This window comes from Oncorhynchus clarkii, chromosome 15 (assembly GCF_045791955.1).
Source record: "Oncorhynchus clarkii lewisi isolate Uvic-CL-2024 chromosome 15, UVic_Ocla_1.0, whole genome shotgun sequence".
NCBI classification, from domain to species: Eukaryota; Metazoa; Chordata; class Actinopteri; order Salmoniformes; family Salmonidae; genus Oncorhynchus; species Oncorhynchus clarkii.
In genome coordinates this window covers 3382034-3400483 of record NC_092161.1, presented here as the reverse complement: position 1 = coordinate 3400483, position 18450 = coordinate 3382034, and the positions used below count along the sequence as shown (strand labels likewise).

Here is an 18450-nt window from a genome sequence, read left to right as displayed (position 1 = left end):
TATATATAGATCAGATACTATAGCTCCGCTACCATAGCTCCGCTACTATAGCTCCGTTACTATAGCTCCGTTACTATAGCTCCGTGACTATATATAGATCAGTTACTATAGCTCCGTTACTAAAGCTCCGTTACTATAGCTCCGTGACTATATATAGATCAGTTACTATAGCTCCGTTACTAAAGCTCCGTTACTATAGCTCCGTGACTATATATAGATCAGTTACTATAGCTCCGTTACTAAAGCTCTGTTACTATAGCTCCGTGACTATATATAGATCAGTTACTATAGCTCCGTTACTAAAGCTCCGTTACTATAGCTTTGTGACTATATATAGATCCGTTACTATAGCTACGTAAATGACGCTACGTGACTATATATAGATCCGTTACTATAGCTCCGTGACTATATATAGATCCGTTACTATAGCTACGTAAATTACGCTACGTGACTATATATAGATCCGTTACTATAGCTCCGTTACTATAGCTCCGTTACTATAGATCCGTTACTATAGATCCATTACTAAAGCTCCGTTACTATAGCTTTGTGACTATATATAGATCCGTTACTATAGCTACGTAAATGACGCTACGTGACTATATATAGATCCGTTACTATAGCTCCGTGAATATAGCTCCGTTACTATAGCTACGTTACTATGGCCACGTTACTATGGCTACATTACTATGGGTACATTACTATGGCTGCATTACTATGGCTACATTACTATGGCTACATTACTATGGTAAACCTACATTGTAAACCTACATTGTAAACCTACATTGTAAACCTACATTGTAAACCTACATGGTAAACCTACCTTGTAAACCTACGTTATAGGTAAACCTACATTGTAAACCTACATTGTAAACCTACATTGTAAATCTACATGGTAAACCTACATTGTAAACCTACATTGTAAACCTACGTTATATGTAAACCTACATTGTACACCTACATTGTACACCTACGTTGTACACCTACGTTGTACACCTACGTTACAGGTAAACCTACATGGTAAACCTACATGGTAAACCTACCTTATAAACCTACCTTGTAAACCTACCTTGTAAACCTACGTTGTAAACTTACGTTGTAAACCTACCTTGTAAACCTACGTTGTAAACTTACGTTGTAAACCTACCTTGTAAACCTACATTGTAAACCTACATTGGAAATTGATATTGACACCAAATAGAATAATGAAAGCAGTTAAAAACCTTTGGAACTCTGAGCATATGGAATGTTTCCGGGTTGGGGGAGTCTTTTTCTCTGTGATTGGTCTAAAACGAAGGAAAATCACCATGTAAATGTTGTAACGTTACGTTTTGTCAGAGAGAGAGCTTGATAGATACAGTAGGTAGGTAAGACGTAACATACAGGAGGCGGTGGCATGGGAAGGAGATGAGCCTGCTGCATTGCACGAGGAAGACCAAGATTCCCTCTGAAGCTGATGTTTTGGTAGTTTTTATCTTAGTAAGTGTTGCATGCTGGGACAGAGTGAAGTGACGTAGCAGAGCTCCATGGTAGTAGGTGTTAGCGTGGGGTGACACGTGACGGGATGCCATAACGCCCAGCTGGACAGACAGACTAGACAGACTAGTTCAAAGTCTAGAAGGACCAGGGAAGTAAAAAAACACAAGGTTTGGAAATCAGCCAGACATTCCCATTGTTTGGACATGGTCACATGACACAGACGAGCAGAAGAGGAGGAGGAGGAAAGGAGGTGCAAAATGATGGGACCAGTGGAGCGGAGAGCCCTGCTCGCACCAAAGATGCTGGAGATCATGCCTTAAGGACATACAAACACATGGAGACAGACTGGGTACAGGATACCACAGCAGATGGTTACCTAACATAAACTAACATAACCTAACATTACATCACCTAATATAACATAAACTAACATGACCTAACATTACATCACCTAATATAAACTAACATAAACTAACATAACCTAATATAAACTAACATAACATAATATAATCTAACCTAATATAAACTAAACTAACATAAACTAACATAAACTAACATAACCTAACATAACATAACCTAATATAAACTAACATAACCTAACATAATATTAACTAACATAACCTAACATTATCATCACCTAACATAACCTAACATAACATAACCTAATATAAACTAACATAACCTAACATAATATTAACTAACATAACCTAACATTATCATCACCTAACATAAACTAACATAACCTAACATAATATTAACTAACATAATCTAACATTATCATCACCTAACATAACCTAACATAATATTAACTAACATAACCTAACATTATCATCACCTAACATAAACTAACATAACCTAACATAATATTAACTAACATAACCTAACATTATCATCACCTAACATAAAGTAACATAACATAACCTAATCTAACACAAACTAGCATAAACATAAATGAACATAACCTAAGAAAAACGATCAATAACTAACATAGCGTAGCATAACTTAACACAACCTAGAATAAAGTAACATAACATAACATAATCTAACATAACATAATCTAACATAACCTAACACAACATAATCTAACATAATCTAACATAACATAACCTAACATAACCTAACATAACATAATCTAACACAACCTAACCTGAACTAAAATAAACTAATATAAACATGAACTAACATAACCTAACAAAAGTATCATTAACTAATATAACTTAACCTAAAATATACAGGACATCTGGTTGGTATATACAATCTCTCCCTATCCCAGTCTGCTGTCCCCCACTTGCTTCAAGATTTACACCATTGTTCCTGTACCCAGGAAGGCAAAGGTAACTGAACTAAATGACAATAACGCCCTGTAGCACTCACTTCTGTCATCATTAAGTGCTTTGAGAGGCTAGTTAAGAATCATATCACCTCCACCTTACCTGATACCCTAGACCCACTTCAATTTGCATACCGCCCCAATAGATCCACAGACGATGTATTTGCCATCACTCTGCACACTGCCCTATCCCATCTGGACAAGAGGAATACCTATGTAAGAATGCTGTTCAATGACTATAGTTCAGCCTTCAACACCATAGTACCATAGTACCAGTATCAAGCTAACCAATAAGCTCCGGGCCCTGGGTCTGAACTCCACCCTGTGCACCTCGGTCCTGGACTTCCTGACGGGCCTCCCCCGGGTGGTGAAGGTAGGAAACAACACCTCCACTTTGCTGATCCTCAACACAGGGGCCCCACAAGGGTGCGTGCTCAGCTCCCTCCTGTACTCCCTGTTCATCTATGACTCCAACTCAATCATCAAGTTTGCAGTTGACACAACAGTAGTAGGCCTGATTACCAACAATGACGAGACAGCCTACAGGGAAGAGGTGAGGGCCCTGGGAGAGGGGTGCCTGTAAAATAACCTCTCCCTCAATGCCAACAAAATGAAGGAGCTAATCGTGCACTTCAGGAAACAGCAGAGGGAGCACGCCCCTCTCCACATGGACAGGACCGCAGTGGAGAAGCTGGAAAGTTAAGTTCCTCGGAGTACATATCACTGACAATCAGAATTGGTCCACCCACACAGACAGTGTGGGGAAGAAGGCGCAACAGCGCCTTTTCAACCTCAGGAGGCTAAAGAAAATTGTATAATAACCAGATGTCCTGTATAATCTAATGTATATCAACCAGAAGTCCTGTACACTGTCATATTCTAAACAGAGTATTATTGTCAATTCAGGAGCTGCTAACTAGATAATCTGAGTGGTTTTACCAGTTCTCTAGCGTGTCTGCACAGAGCCATGTCAGGATCCAGTTTCTCCAAAACAAAATGGTTCCTCTCCTTCAGCTGGTTTCTCAGGACCTCTCCCTTTATCAAGTATATATGAGCCATGTAGGGAATGTTCCATACACCCCTGAGAAAAGAGCGAGAGAGACAGAGACCATTTGCATATTGTTACAACATTGCCAATAATATAATATAAAATTTGAAATGTCTATATTATTTTACAACTATTGTGAGAGTTATATTTACTGTTCATTTTTTATTGTTTATTTCCCTTTTGTTTCTTGTCTATGTCCCTTGCTTTGGCAATGTTAACATATTTTTCCCATGCCAATAAAGCCCCTTGAATTGAATTGAAATTGAGAGAGAGATATGGATTGAGAAATATATAGAGAGAGAGACCAGAGAGAAAGAGAGAGCAGAGAGAGAGAGAGAGGGTTTAGTTTTAGTACTGACAATAAATCATATTAATCAGCTGCAATACATATTTTTCATTATATTCAACATGTCATGATCTGGAAGTGATCACTCTCCTGGATTAGGAAGTGATCACTCTCCTGGATTAGGAAGTGATCACTCTCCTGGATTAGGAAGTGATCACTCTCCTGGATTAGGAAGTGATCACTCTCCTGGATTAGGAAGTGATCACTCTCCTGGATTAGGAAGTGATCACTCTCCTGGATTAGGAAGTGATCACTCTCCTGGATTAGGAAGAGAAAGCTGGAACATGATCACTCTCCTGGTTAGAAAGTGATCACTCTCCTGGATTAGGAAGAGAAAGCTGGAACATGATCACTCTCCTGGTTAGAAAGTGATCACTCTCCTGGATTAGGAAGAGAAAGCTGGAACATGATCACTCTCCTGGTTAGGAAGTGATCACTCTCCTGGTTTAGGAAGAGAAAGCTGGAACATGATCACTCTCCTGGTTAGGAAGTGATCACTCTCCTGGATTAGGAAGTGATCACTCTCCTGGATTAGGAAGTGATCACTCTCCTGGATTAGGAAGTGATCACTCTCCTGGATTAGGAAGTGATCACTCTCCTGGATTAGGAAGTGATCACTCTCCTGGATTAGGAAGTGATCACTCTCCTGGATTAGGAAGAGAAAGCTGGAACATGATCACTCTCCTGGTTAGAAAGTGATCACTCTCCTGGATTAGGAAGTGATCACTCTCCTGGATTAGGAAGTGATCACTCTCCTGGATTAGGAAGTGATCACTCTCCTGGATTAGGAAGTGATCACTCTCCTGGATTAGGAAGTGATCACTCTCCTGGATTAGGAAGTGATCACTCTCCTGGATTAGGAAGTGATCACTCTCCTGGATTAGGAAGAGAAAGCTGGAACATGATCACTCTCCTGGTTAGAAAGTGATCACTCTCCTGGATTAGGAAGAGAAAGCTGGAACATGATCACTCTCCTGGTTAGAAAGTGATCACTCTCCTGGATTAGGAAGAGAAAGCTGGAACATGATCACTCTCCTGGTTAGGAAGTGATCACTCTCCTGGTTTAGGAAGAGAAAGCTGGAACATGATCACTCTCCTGGTTAGGAAGTGATCACTCTCCTGGATTAGGAAGAGAAAGCTGGAACATGATCACTCTCCTGGTTAGAAAGTGATCACTCTCCTGGTTTAGGAAGAGAAAGCTGGAACATGATCACTCTCCTGGTTAGGAAGTGATCACTCTCCTGGTTTAGGAAGAGAAAGCTGGAACATGATCACTCTCCTGGTTAGGAAGTGATCACTCTCCTGGTTTAGGAAGTGACCACTCTCCTGGTTAGGAAGAGAAGTCTGGAACATGATCACTCTCCTGGTTTAGGAAGACGTATGTCTGGTTAAGGAAGAGAGATCTGGTTTAGGAAGACAGAGGTCTGGTGTAGGAAGACAAGGTCTGGTTTAGGAAGACAGAGGTCTGGTTTAGGAAGACCAGAGGTCTGGATTAGGAAGACAGAGGTCTGGTGTAGGAAGACCAGAGGCCTGGTTTAGGAAGACCAGAGGTCTGGTTTAGGAAGACCAGAGGTCTGGTTTAGGAAGACCAGAGGTCTGGTTTAGGAAGACAGAGGTGTGGTTTAGGAAGACAGAGTTGGGGTTTAGGAAGACAAGGTCTGGTTTAGAAAGACAAGGTCTGGTTTAGGAAGACAGAAGTCTGGTTTAGGAAGACAGAAGTCTAGTTTAGAGAGGTCTTTCCTAAAACAGATCCTTTACGGTTTATTTGACACACAACCATTCACTCACATAACCCATAAACCCTGGCCCTGACAACCAGGTATACTCCCTAGTAAACTAACTAGTAACCCATAAACCCTGGCCCTGACAATCTGGTAAACTAACTAGTAACCCATAAACCCTGGCCCTGACAACCTGGTAAACTAACTAGTAACCCATTAACCCTGGCCCTGACAACCTGGTAAACTAACTAGTAACCCATTAACCCTGGCCCTGACAACCTGGTAAACTAACTAGTAAACTTACTAGCAACCCATAAACTCCGGCCCTGACAACCTAGTAAACTAACTAGTAACCTAACTAGTAACCCATAAACCCTGGCCCTGACAACCTAGTAAACTAACTAGTAACCTATAAACCCAGGCTATGACAACCCAGTAAACTAACTAGTAACCTATAAACCCAGGCTATGACAACCTAGTAAACTATCTAGGAGCTTTCACAGTTTAAAGGTAGAATTTTGTGGCATTGTGGCTTCCATGAAACAGATCAGTGTGTGAGAAATACTCCTACATTTACAAATCACCCAGCATGTTGATATACAGGAGTGATGGTTTATAGAAAGAACCCAACCTCATTGGTTGAGGACAGGAGACTCACACACGCTTGCTCTGCACGATGTCGATGTAGTCTTCAGAACGGGCATAGTAACCATCCAGACTCAACGCTCCCCAGAAGTTGGACCACAGCTTGCCATGACGAGTGACAAGGGGACCAATTATTTTCCTGCAGAAAAGAGAAGAAGAAGAAGAAGGAGAAGAAGGGGAAAAGACTCAGGGGGCTAATTTGATATAGAGGAGACATAACCCACTCTATTAAATTATTCGAAAAACAGGAACATTTTACATTTGGCTAGAAAATAATAAGGGATTTATGTCAACAGAGAAAAATGGCCTCACGTGTGCTACCTACAGTATATCCCACCAATAGAATCCCCATACTTTAACGATGACAGCTTCTCCATCCTAGAGAGGAAGATCAATCATTTCCAGCCTCAGGAACATGTACTACTTTGGTGACCTAAATGCCAGAACAGGACAAGAACCTGACGCCCTCAGCACACAGGGGGACAAACACCTACCTGGAGGTTACAGTATTCACTCCAAAATATGACCCCTAGAAACAACTATGACAAACCTACCAACAGAAATGGGTCACAACTTCTGCAGTTATGTCGCACGCTGGGTCTGTACATAGTCAATGGTAGGCTTCGAGGGGACTCATTTGGTAGGTACACCTATAGCTCATCCCTTGCCAGTGTCGTGGAAATTTCCTCTATTTACCAAATCATGAGAGCAAACCACACACAAGTCAGAGTTAGTTATCACAAAGTCCATCTTTAATTATATGAGCTCTATCACAACCCTGTGACTCTCAGATCAATTCAGTGTCTATCAATGAATTCTCTGAGAGTCCCTTCCACATTTCAACTGAGATCCTTTATAGCAAAGACACACATAGCCAGACAGCATCGGCATAATTAATCGTTCAGCTTTGTCTCCTAAACTATGTTATTTTCTCAAACTCAGAACCATAAACCAATCCTCCATATCAACAGGCATATATCAAATCCATCCTATCTTGACAAGATCACAGAGACACACTGACTGGCACACAGACATTGTGGAGCCAAGAGATACACGCTTGACCTCTCCCCTCTCGCCGGCTCAAGCAACATAGTCTTGACATAGAACAGATAACTGCAACCCCGCCACAGTATTATACAAAAATAACATTCTGATGAGAAGTAACTTACAAACATATGATGAATATAAAACATCTTACCTATGTTACCAACCAATTCTGATTGTTCCCCAACACCAGTTATAAGTTTGATTATTTTATCACTGATCTCAACCCAGAGCCTCTTAGACCATTCACAGTCAGCCCACTAACACCCCTATCAGATGACAGCAAAACCCCAGTCTCTCTGAACAGAGCTATAACTCAATCATGAGGCATCAAAGCCAAAGGATCTGAACAATTTTAAGAAATGCTGTAGATGGAAGGAAAGTAGTGTGGAAACCTACAAAAAAACAATTAGGCAACAACAAATTCAATCCCTTTTAGACAACTTCCTGGAGAAAACATTTCACTGTAATTTTTTTAATTTAACTAGATAAGTCAGTTCAGAACAAATTCTTATTTTCAATGACAGTCTAGGAACAGTGGACTGCCTTGTTCAGATCAACAGATTGTTACCTTATCAGCTTGCGGATTTGATCTTGCATCCTTTCAGCTACAAAGACCCCAGCCACCCCAGTCATAGACTGTTCTCTCTACTACCGTATGGCAAGCGGTACCGGAGTGCCAAGTCCAGGACAAAAAGGCTTCTCAACAGTTTTTACCCCCAAGCCATAAGACTCCTGAACAGGTGGTTACCTGGACTATTTGCATTGTGTGCCACCAACCCCTCTTTTTACGCTACTGCTACTCTCTGTTCATCATATATGCAGAGTCACTTTAACCATACCTACATGTACATACTACCTGAATAAGCCTGACTAACAGGTGTCTGTATATAGCTTTGCTACTCTTTTTTTCAAATGTCTTTTTACTGTTGTTTTGTTTCTTTACTTACCCACACACACACACACACACCTTTTTTTCCACACCATTGGTTAGAGCCGGTAAGTAAGCATTTCACTGTAAGGTTTACACTTGTTGTATTCGGCGCACGTGACAAATAAACTTTGATTTGATTTTAAGTCAAACACTCTAACCACTAGGCTACCTGCCGCCTTCACCTTCACCCCGCCTTCACCCCACCTTCACCTACAGCCCACCTTCACTCCACCTTCACCCCCCCTTCACCCCACCTTCACTTCACCCCACCTTCACCTACACTTCACCTTCACTTCACCTTCACTTCATCTTCACCCCACCTTCACCCCACCTTCACCCCACCTTCACCTACACTTCACCTTCACTTCACCTTCACCCCACCTTCACCCCACCTTCACCCCACCTTCACCCCAACTTCACCCCACCTTCACCCCACCTTCACCTTCACCCCAACTTCACCCCACCTTCACCCCACCTTCACCTTCACTTCACCTTCACCTTCACTTCACCCCACCTTCACCTACACTTCACCTTCACTTCACCTTCACTTCATCTTCACCCCACCTTCACCCCACCTTCACCCCACCTTCACCTACACTTCACCTTCACTTCACCTTCACCCCACTTTCACCCCACCTTCACCTTCACCCCAACTTCACCCCACCTTCACCCCACCTTCACCTTCACCCCACCTTCACCCCACCTTCACCTTCACCCCACCTTCACCCCACCTTCACCCCAACTTCACCCCACCTTCACCCCACCTTCACCTTCACCCCAACTTCACCCCACCTTCACCTACACTTCACCTTCACTTCACCTTCACTTCATCTTCACCCCACCTTCACCCCACCTTCACCTTCACCCCAACTTCACCCCACCTTCCACCCCCTTCACCTTCACTTCACCCCACCTCACCTACACTTCACCTTCACCCCATCTTCACCCCACCTTCACCTTCACCCCACCTCACCTACACTTCACCTTCACCTTCACATCTTCACTGTAATAGTGTAGTGTACAATTTGCAGTATAAAGCCTAAGACTATATTTGACTTCTCAGCTTCCTATCAAATCTAAAAATTGCAAATCAGACAACCTAAGAAAATGAACAACAATGACAAATGATTTGAAGAAGAATGCAAAAAACCTAAAAATGAAATTGCAAAACCTATCCAACCAAAAACATAGAGACCCAGAAAACCTGAGTCCACACACACATTCACTATGGTGAATCACTAAAACAACACAGAATACAGTACGGAAAAAGAAGGAACAGCACGTCAGAAATCAGCTCAATGTAATTGAATAATCCATAGAATCTAACCACTTGGAACACACTAAACAAACAACAACACAAATAGTTATCTATCCAAAACGGAGATGTGTGGATAAACCACTTCTCCAATCTTTTTGTCTCTTTAACAAAGAACAAACAGCAAAAACATATACATGATCAAATACAAATCTTTGAATCAACTATTAAAGACTACCAGAACCCACTGGATTCCAGAACCCACTGGATCCCAGAACCCACTGGATTCCAGAACCCACTGGATTCCAGACCCCGCTGGATTCTCCAATTACATTGAATGAACTACAGGACAAAATAAAAACCCTCCAACCCCAAAAGGCCTGTGGTGTTGATGGTATCCTACATGAAATTATGAAATATACAGACCATTCCAATTGGCTATACTAAAACTCTTTAACATGATCCTTAGCTCTGGCATCTTCCACAATATTTGGAACCAAGGACTGACAACCCCAAATTCACAAAAGTGGAGACAAATTTGACCCCAATATCTACCATGGGATATGAGTCAACAGCAACCTTGAAAAAATACTCTGCATTATAATTAACAGCAGACTTCTACATTTCCTCAGTGCAAACAATGTACTGAGCAAATGTCAAATTGTTTTTTTTAAACAAATTACCGTACGACAGACCACGTATGCACACCCTAATGGACAAACAAAGAAAAACAAAACACCTCAAATTGGACGAAGAGTTCTTCTTCAATGAGTCGGGCACGACACCCAGCCAGGACCCAATCCCCGTGACTAAGACTACTGCACGACACCCAGCCAGGACCCAATCCCCGTGACTAAGACTACTGCACGACACCCAGCCAGGACCCAATCCCCGTGACTAAGACTACTGCACGACACCCAGCCAGGACCCAATCCCCGTGACTAAGACTACTGCACGACACCCAGCCAGGACCCAATCCCCGTGACTAAGACTACTGCACGACACCCAGCCAGGACCCAATCCCCGTGACTAAGACTACTGCACGACACCCAGCCAGGACCCAATCCCCGTGACTAAGACTACTGCACGACACCCAGCCAGGACCCAATCCCCGTGACTAAGACTACTGCACGACACCCAGCCAGGACCCAATCCCCGTGACTAAGACTACTGCACGACACCCAGCCAGGACCCAATCCCCGTGACTAAGACTACTGCACGACACCCAGCCAGGACCCAATCCCTGTGACTAAGACTACTGCACGACACCCAGCCAGGACCCAATCCCCGTGACTAAGACTACTGCACGACACCCAGCCAGGACCCAATCCCCGTGATTTACTGGAGAAGGAAACTGAGATTTCGAGGCAAAAGATCTGGGTGCCTTGCGAGGATCAGGCAACGAGTGGCTAATCTGCCCTCTGTTATGCTAGCTAACGTTCAATCGCTGTCAAATAAATGGGACGAACTGAAAGCAGGTATATCCTACCAACGGAATATTAAAAACTGTAATATCTTATGTTTCAACGAGTCATGGCTGAATGACGACATTAAGAGCATACAGCTGGCGGGTTTTACACTATCGGCAAGACAGAACAGCAGCCTCTGGTAAGACACGGGACGGGGGCCTATGTATTTATGTAAACAAAAGCTGGTGCATGATATCTAAGGAAGTCTCAAGGTTTTGCTCGCTTCATGATAAGCTGTAGACTGCACTATCTACCAAGAGAGATTTAATCTGTATTTTTCGTAGCTGTCTACATAAAACTGCATTAAATTAGCTGTATTCCACCAAAAAAACAGGAAAACGCTCATCCAGAGGTGACGCTCCTAGTGGGCGGGGGATTTAATGCAAGGAATCTTAAATCAGTTCTACTGAATTTCTATCAGCATGTTAAATGTCTAACCAGAGGGAAACAAAAATTCTGGACTACCTTTACTCCACACACAGAGATACGTACAAAACTCTCCCTCGCCCTGCATTTGACAAATCTGACCGTAACTACATCCTCCTGATTTCTGTTAACAAGCTAAAATTATAGCAGGAAGCACCAGTGACTCGGCCAATGAAAAAAGTGGTCAGATGTAGCAGATGCTAAACTACACGATTGCTTTGCTATCACAGACTGTAATATGTTCCGGGGATTCTTCCGATGGCATTGAGGAGAACACCACATCAGTCACTGGCTTTATCAATAAGTACATCAAGGATGTCGTCCCCACAGTGACTGTACGTACATACCCCAACCATAAGCCATGGATTACTGGCAACATTCGCACGGAAGCTTATAACAAATCCCGCTATGCCCTCCGACGAACCATCAAACAGGCAAAGCATCAGTACAGGAATAAGATCGAATCGTACTACACCGGCTCCAATGCTCGTCGGATGTGGCAGGGCTTGCAAACTATTACAGACTACGAAGGGAAGCACAGCCGAGAATTGCCCAGTGACACGAGCCTACCAGAGGAGCTAAATAACTTCTATGCTTGCTTCGAGGCAAGTAACACTGAAACATGCATCAGAGCACCAGCTGTTTCGGATGACTGTGTGATCACGTTCTCCGCAGCCGATGTGAGTAAGACCTTTAAACAGGTCAAAAGGCCGCTCGGCCAGATGGATTACCAGGACGTGTGCTCCAAGCATGCGCTGAACCAACTGGCAAGTGTCGTCACTGACATTTTCAACCTCTCCCTGTCTGAGTCTGTAATACCAACATGTTTCAAGCAGACCACCATAGTGCCTGTGCCCAAGAACACTAAGGTAACCTGCCTAAATAACTACCGACCCGTAGCACTCACTTCTGTAGCCATGAAATGCTTTGAAAAACTGGCTCAAATAAACACAGTTATCCCAGAAACCTTAGACCCACTCCAATTTCCATACCACACTAAGAGATCCACAGATTAATTCATCTCTATTGCACTCCACACTGCCCTTTCCCACCTTGACAAAATGAACACCTTTGTGAGAATGCTATTCATTGACTACAGCTCAACATTCAACACTATAGTGCCCTCAAATCTCATCACTCAGCTAAGGACCCTGGGACTAAACACCTCCCTCTGCAACTGGATGCTAGACTTCATGATGGGCCGCCCCCAGGTGGTAAGGGTAGGTAACAACACATCAACACAGGGGCATGTGCTCAGTCCTCTCATGTCTTCTCCTGTACTCCCTGTTCACTCATGACTGCATGGCCAGGCACAACTCCAACAACACCTGTTGTATTTGGCGCATGTGACAAATACATTTGATTTGATTTGATTTGTTAAACTTCAAAAAAGCTTGGAGGAAAAAATACAGACATTACACAAATAAAATTGGCAAAAATCACACAAATTTCTTTCCATGCAGCTTTTTTCCTTTTTTTGTTGTTGTTGAATTTTACCCCGTTTTCGTGGTGTCCAATTGTTTTAGTAGTTACTATCTTGACTCATCACTACAACTCCCGTACGGGCTCGGGAGAGACAAAGGTTGAAAGTCATGCGTCCTCCGATACACAACCCAACCAAGCCGCACTGCTTCTTAACACAGCGCGCATCCAACCCGGAAGCCAGCGCCACCAATGTGTCAGAGGAAACACCTGGCAACCTTGGTTAGCGCGCACTGTGTCCGGCCCGCCACAGGAGTCGCTGGTGCGCTATGAGACAAGGATATCCCTACCGGCCAACCCCTCCCTAATCCGGACGACGCCAGGCCAATTGTGCGTCGCCCCCACGGACCTCCCGGTCACGGCCGGTTACGACAGAGCCTGGGCGCTGCAGTACAGCGCCCTTAACCACTGCGCCACCCGGGAGACCCAAGTCCCACCCTCTTCAACCTATATATCAACGAATTGGCGCGGGCACTGGAACAGTCTGCAGCACCCGGCCTCACCCTACTAGAATCTGAAGTCAAATGTCTCCTGTTTGCTGATGATCTGGTTCTTCTGTCCCCAACCAAGGAGGGCCTACAGCAGCACCTAGATGTTCTGCACAGATTCTGACAGACTTGGGCCCTGACAGTGAATCTCAGTAAGACCAAAATAATGGTATCCCAAAAAAGGTTCAGTTGCCAGGACCACAACGACACATTCCATCTAGACACCATTGCCATAGAGCACACAAGAAACAATACATACCTTGGCCTAAACATCAGCGCCACAGGTAACTTCCACAAAGCTGTGAACGATCTGAGAGTCAAGGTAAGAGGGGCATTCTATGCCATCAAAAGGAACATCAAATTCGACATACGAATTAGGATCTGGCTAGAAATGCTTGAATCAGTTATAGAACCAATTGCCCTTTATGGTTGTGAGGTCTAGGGTCCGCTCACCAAGCAAGAATTCACAAAATAGGACAAACACCTATTTGAGAATGCATACAGAAGTTTGCAAAAATATCCTCCAAGTACAACGTAAATCACCAAATAATGTCTTTATTCTTTTGAAACTTGTGTGAGTACAATATTTACTGTTCAGTTTTTATTGTTTATTTTAATTTTGTTTATCCATTTCACTTGATTTGGCAATGTAAACATGTTTCCCATGCCAATAAAGCTCTTTACTTGAACTGAGAGAGAGATAGAGACAAGGAGAGAGAGAGAGACAGAGAGAGAGAGAGACAGAGAGAGACAGAGAGAGACAGAGAGACAGAGACAGAGAGTGTGTAATTCTGCCAAACAGGATATAACTAGGTGTCATTTCCCAGTCAGCAATCAGATATACTGGGTGTCTTAGTGGTGTAACAGACATCCTGCAGCTCAGAACTCAACCCAAAGTGGCCCGGGAGGACCGCTACCAAGTGGGTAAAGCTAGAGCAGAACCTCACTGGGTCATATTACAGTAAACCAGACATATGCTGAATTCACACAGGCATTCTGCTGGCCAGCTCCTAAATGGTGGTGGGAAGACACAAGGCTGCTCGGTGTGAGTTTGAATTTAAATGTGCGTGAGACATAGACACACATCCCCGCTGTTGGAGCTCAAACACTATATTTTTAAAGCCACGAACATCACGAAGAACGGAGCTATCGTGATTCCCGAGGGAAAACAACTTGTATAGGATGCATTACCATAAATTACAGCGTTCATCTACAATATGGATACAATGCAGGAAATGGGATGGACGACAAGGAAATACTGAATGTCCAGGATTGTAGACAGATTGGAGAGTTCCCATGGCCTCTTTAAATAACCCAGAGGGCTTTCTCTTCGGGCCTCCAGGGTTAAGTCTTAAATAGCACCCTATTCCCTATGTCGTGCCCTACATTTTGACCAGGACCTACAGAGCTATAGGGATTAGAGTGCCATTTGGGACTCAAACCAGGGCTCCATTCTGTCACAGGTCTGCCACCACCACAAAGACATCTGGTTTAAAGAGACAACACTTGAAAAATCAAGAGGAGGGAAAAGAGAGAAAAAACTGGCATAGACTGTATAAAACAGACATAGACTGTATAAATCAGACATAGACTGCATAAAACAGGCATAGACTGTGTCATGACGTTGGCCTCTTTGGGTTTAGCAACCCCATCCCCCTCTCCCTGCCTCCCCCCTTGCCTCCTTCAACTAGGCTGCTGTGGTCAGAGGTCGTAAATTCCTGAGAAGACCCTGCCACACAGTATAGAGAGAGTACATTTTCATAGAGGACAAAGGAAATCCTTCCACCTCACAGAACTTGAGGTACGAACAAATTTCAAGTTCCGGAGAAAAGTATAAAAGATGGGTGAAGAATCCAGCTACGAACTGGTCCGTTTGTCACAACTTGGGGAAGCTCATGGGAGACGATGTGGCCAGATTACCATAACGCTGTTTACAGTGGGGCAAAAAAGTATTTTTGTCAGCCACCAATTGTGCACGTTCTCCCACTTAAAAAGATGAGAGGCCTGTAATTGTCATCATAGGTACACTTCAACTATGACAGACAAAATTAAAAAAAATCCATTAACACAATAAGAGTCCCTGTTCCTTATGGCCAGCAGCATTAACACAATAAGAGTCCCTGTTCCTTTTGGCCAGCAGCTTTAACACAATAAGAGTCACTGTTCCTTTTGGCCAGCAGCATTAACACAATAAGAGTCCCTGTTCCTTATGGCCAGCAGCTTTAACACAATAAGAGTCACTGTTCCTTATGGCCAGCAGCATTAACACAATAAGAGTCCCTGTTCCTTATACACCCCATAACAAGTATGCAAACACTGTGCATGCATGTTAGATCATTGGGCTTCTGCCTATAAGACAATTCCCCTGAGTAGAAACAGCCGCAACACTATAAAGACATCATACCTGTTCTGTTCAAACGGCCTGATCAAACCCAAACCCTAACCATACCATACCGGTTCAAATGGCCTGATCAAACCTTAACCCTAACAATACCATACCTGTTCTGTTCAAATGGCCTGATCAAACCCAAACCCTAACAATACCATACCTGTTCAAATGGCCTGATCAAACTCAAACCCTTAACCCTAACAATACCATACCTGTTCTGTTCAAACGGCCTGATCAAACCCAAACCCTTAACAATACCATACCTGTTCTGCTCTATGAGGATCTTCAGGGTCTGTCTGTTGGTGAGCATCACGTCAGTATCCATACTGAGGTAGAAGTCACAGCCTGGGTCCTTACGACACAGCCCCCTGGTTTAAAGAAATGGAGGAAACAAAACATCTAATCAATCATTATTGATCAATTCAACTGACAACATGATGGTAGCCTGATGCGCTACCAAGCACATACTTTGACATAAATCGTAATTTGCAAGATAGCGATTATTAGATCCTAAGTAAAACACTACTCTCTGCTAATTCTATGCTACAGAGAGATAGTTCTCAATGAGCCTGTTAGTTAGTTCTCAATGAGCCTGTTGGTTAGTGGTGGTGTTCAGTGGGTTTAGTTATGAATGACGTGGTGTGTTCAGTGGGTTTCCTGTCTAAATTGTCAGACAAACTGTAGATCTGTTTCAGGCTAAACATTTGACAGATATATATTTTTTTTCTACCTGAATATATTTGAAATCTTTTGACACCAATACAAAACTCTTATATGTAGGTGCTCCTATTTGGACACCGTTTCCAACTCAACATCAGAGTGACTGAGCTTCCGTTTCCAACTCAACATCAGAGTGACTGAGCTTCCGTTTCCAACTCAACATCAGAGTGACTGAGCTTCCGTTTGCAACTCAACATCAGAGTGACTGAGCTTCCGTTTGCAACTCAACATCAGAGTGACTGAGCTTCCGTTTGCAACTCAACATCAGAGTGACTGAGCTTCCGTTTGCAACTCAACATCAGAGTGACTGAGCTTCCGTTTCCAACTCAACATCAGAGTGACCGAGCTTCCGTTTGCAACTCAACATCAGAGTGACTGAGCTTCCGTTTGCAACTCAACATCAGAGTGACTGAGTTTCCGTTTCCAACTCAACATCAGAGTGACTGAGCTTCCGTTTCCAACTCAACATCAGAGTGACCGAGCTTCCGTTTGCAACTCAACATCAGAGTGACTGAGCTTCCGTTTCCAACTCAACATCAGAGTGACTGAGCTTCCGTTTCCAACTCAACATCAGAGTGACTGAGCTTCCGTTTCCAACTCAACATCAGAGTGACTGAGTTTCCGTTTCCAACTCAACATCAGAGTGACTGAGCTTCCGTTTCCAACTCAACATCAGAGTGACTGAGCTTCCGTTTCCAACTCAACATCAGAGTGACTGAGCTTCCGTTTGCAACTCAACATCAGAGTGACTGAGCTTCCGTTTCCAACTCAACATCAGAGTGACTGAGCTTCCGTTTGCAACTCAACATCAGAGTGACTGAGCTTCCGTTTCCAACTCAACATCAGAGTGACTGAGCTTCCGTTTGCAACTCAACATCAGAGTGACTGAGCTTCCGTTTGCAACTCAACATCAGAGTGACTGAGCTTCCGTTTGCAACTCAACATCAGAGTGACTGAGCTTCCGTTTGCAACTCAACATCAGAGTGACTGAGTTTCCGTTTCCAACTCAACATCAGAGTGACTGAGCTTCCGTTTCCAACTCAACATCAGAGTGACCGAGCTTCCGTTTGCAACTCAACATCAGAGTGACTGAGCTTCCGTTTCCAACTCAACATCAGAGTGACTGAGCTTCCGTTTCCAACTCAACATCAGAGTGACTGAGCTTCCGTTTCCAACTCAACATCAGAGTGACTGAGTTTCCGTTTCCAACTCAACATCAGAGTGACTGAGCTTCCGTTTCCAACTCAACATCAGAGTGACTGAGCTTCCGTTTCCAACTCAACATCAGAGTGACTGAGCTTCCGTTTGCAACTCAACATCAGAGTGACTGAGCTTCCGTTTCCAACTCAACATCAGAGTGACCGAGCTTCCGTTTCCAACTCAACATCAGAGTGACCGAGCTTCCGTTTCCAACTCAACATCAGAGTGACCGAGCTTCCGTTTCCAACTCAACATCAGAGTGACCGAGCTTCCGTTTCCAACTCAACATCAGAGTGACTGAGCTTCCGTTTCCAACTCAACATCAGAGTGACTGAGCTTCCGTTTGCAACTCAACATCAGAGTGACCGAGCTTCCGTTTCCAACTCAACATCAGAGTGACCGAGCTTCCGTTTCCAACTCAACATCAGAGTGACCGAGCTTCCGTTTCCAACTCAACATCAGAGTGACTGAGCT

The 18450-nt window shown here is 43.5% G+C and overlaps 1 protein-coding gene across 2 annotated transcripts in view; it reads right to left on the bottom strand.

Annotated features, from left to right (window-relative positions):
* LOC139366653 (procollagen-lysine,2-oxoglutarate 5-dioxygenase 2-like) overlaps positions 1 to 18450 on the bottom strand; it is a 120809-nt gene that overhangs the window by 11381 nt on the left and 90978 nt on the right. The window contains exons 11-14 of one of the 2 annotated variants that reach the window (XM_071104329.1): positions 16320 to 16424; positions 6583 to 6708; positions 3749 to 3890; positions 1224 to 1286 (exon numbers count right to left, since the gene is read on the bottom strand). In XM_071104329.1, coding sequence (XP_070960430.1) covers positions 1224 to 1286; positions 3749 to 3890; positions 6583 to 6708; positions 16320 to 16424 — 436 coding nt within the window. The remainder of the gene's footprint in view (positions 1 to 1223; positions 1287 to 3748; positions 3891 to 6582; positions 6709 to 16319; positions 16425 to 18450) is intronic. The other variant, XM_071104330.1, reaches the window with a different exon arrangement.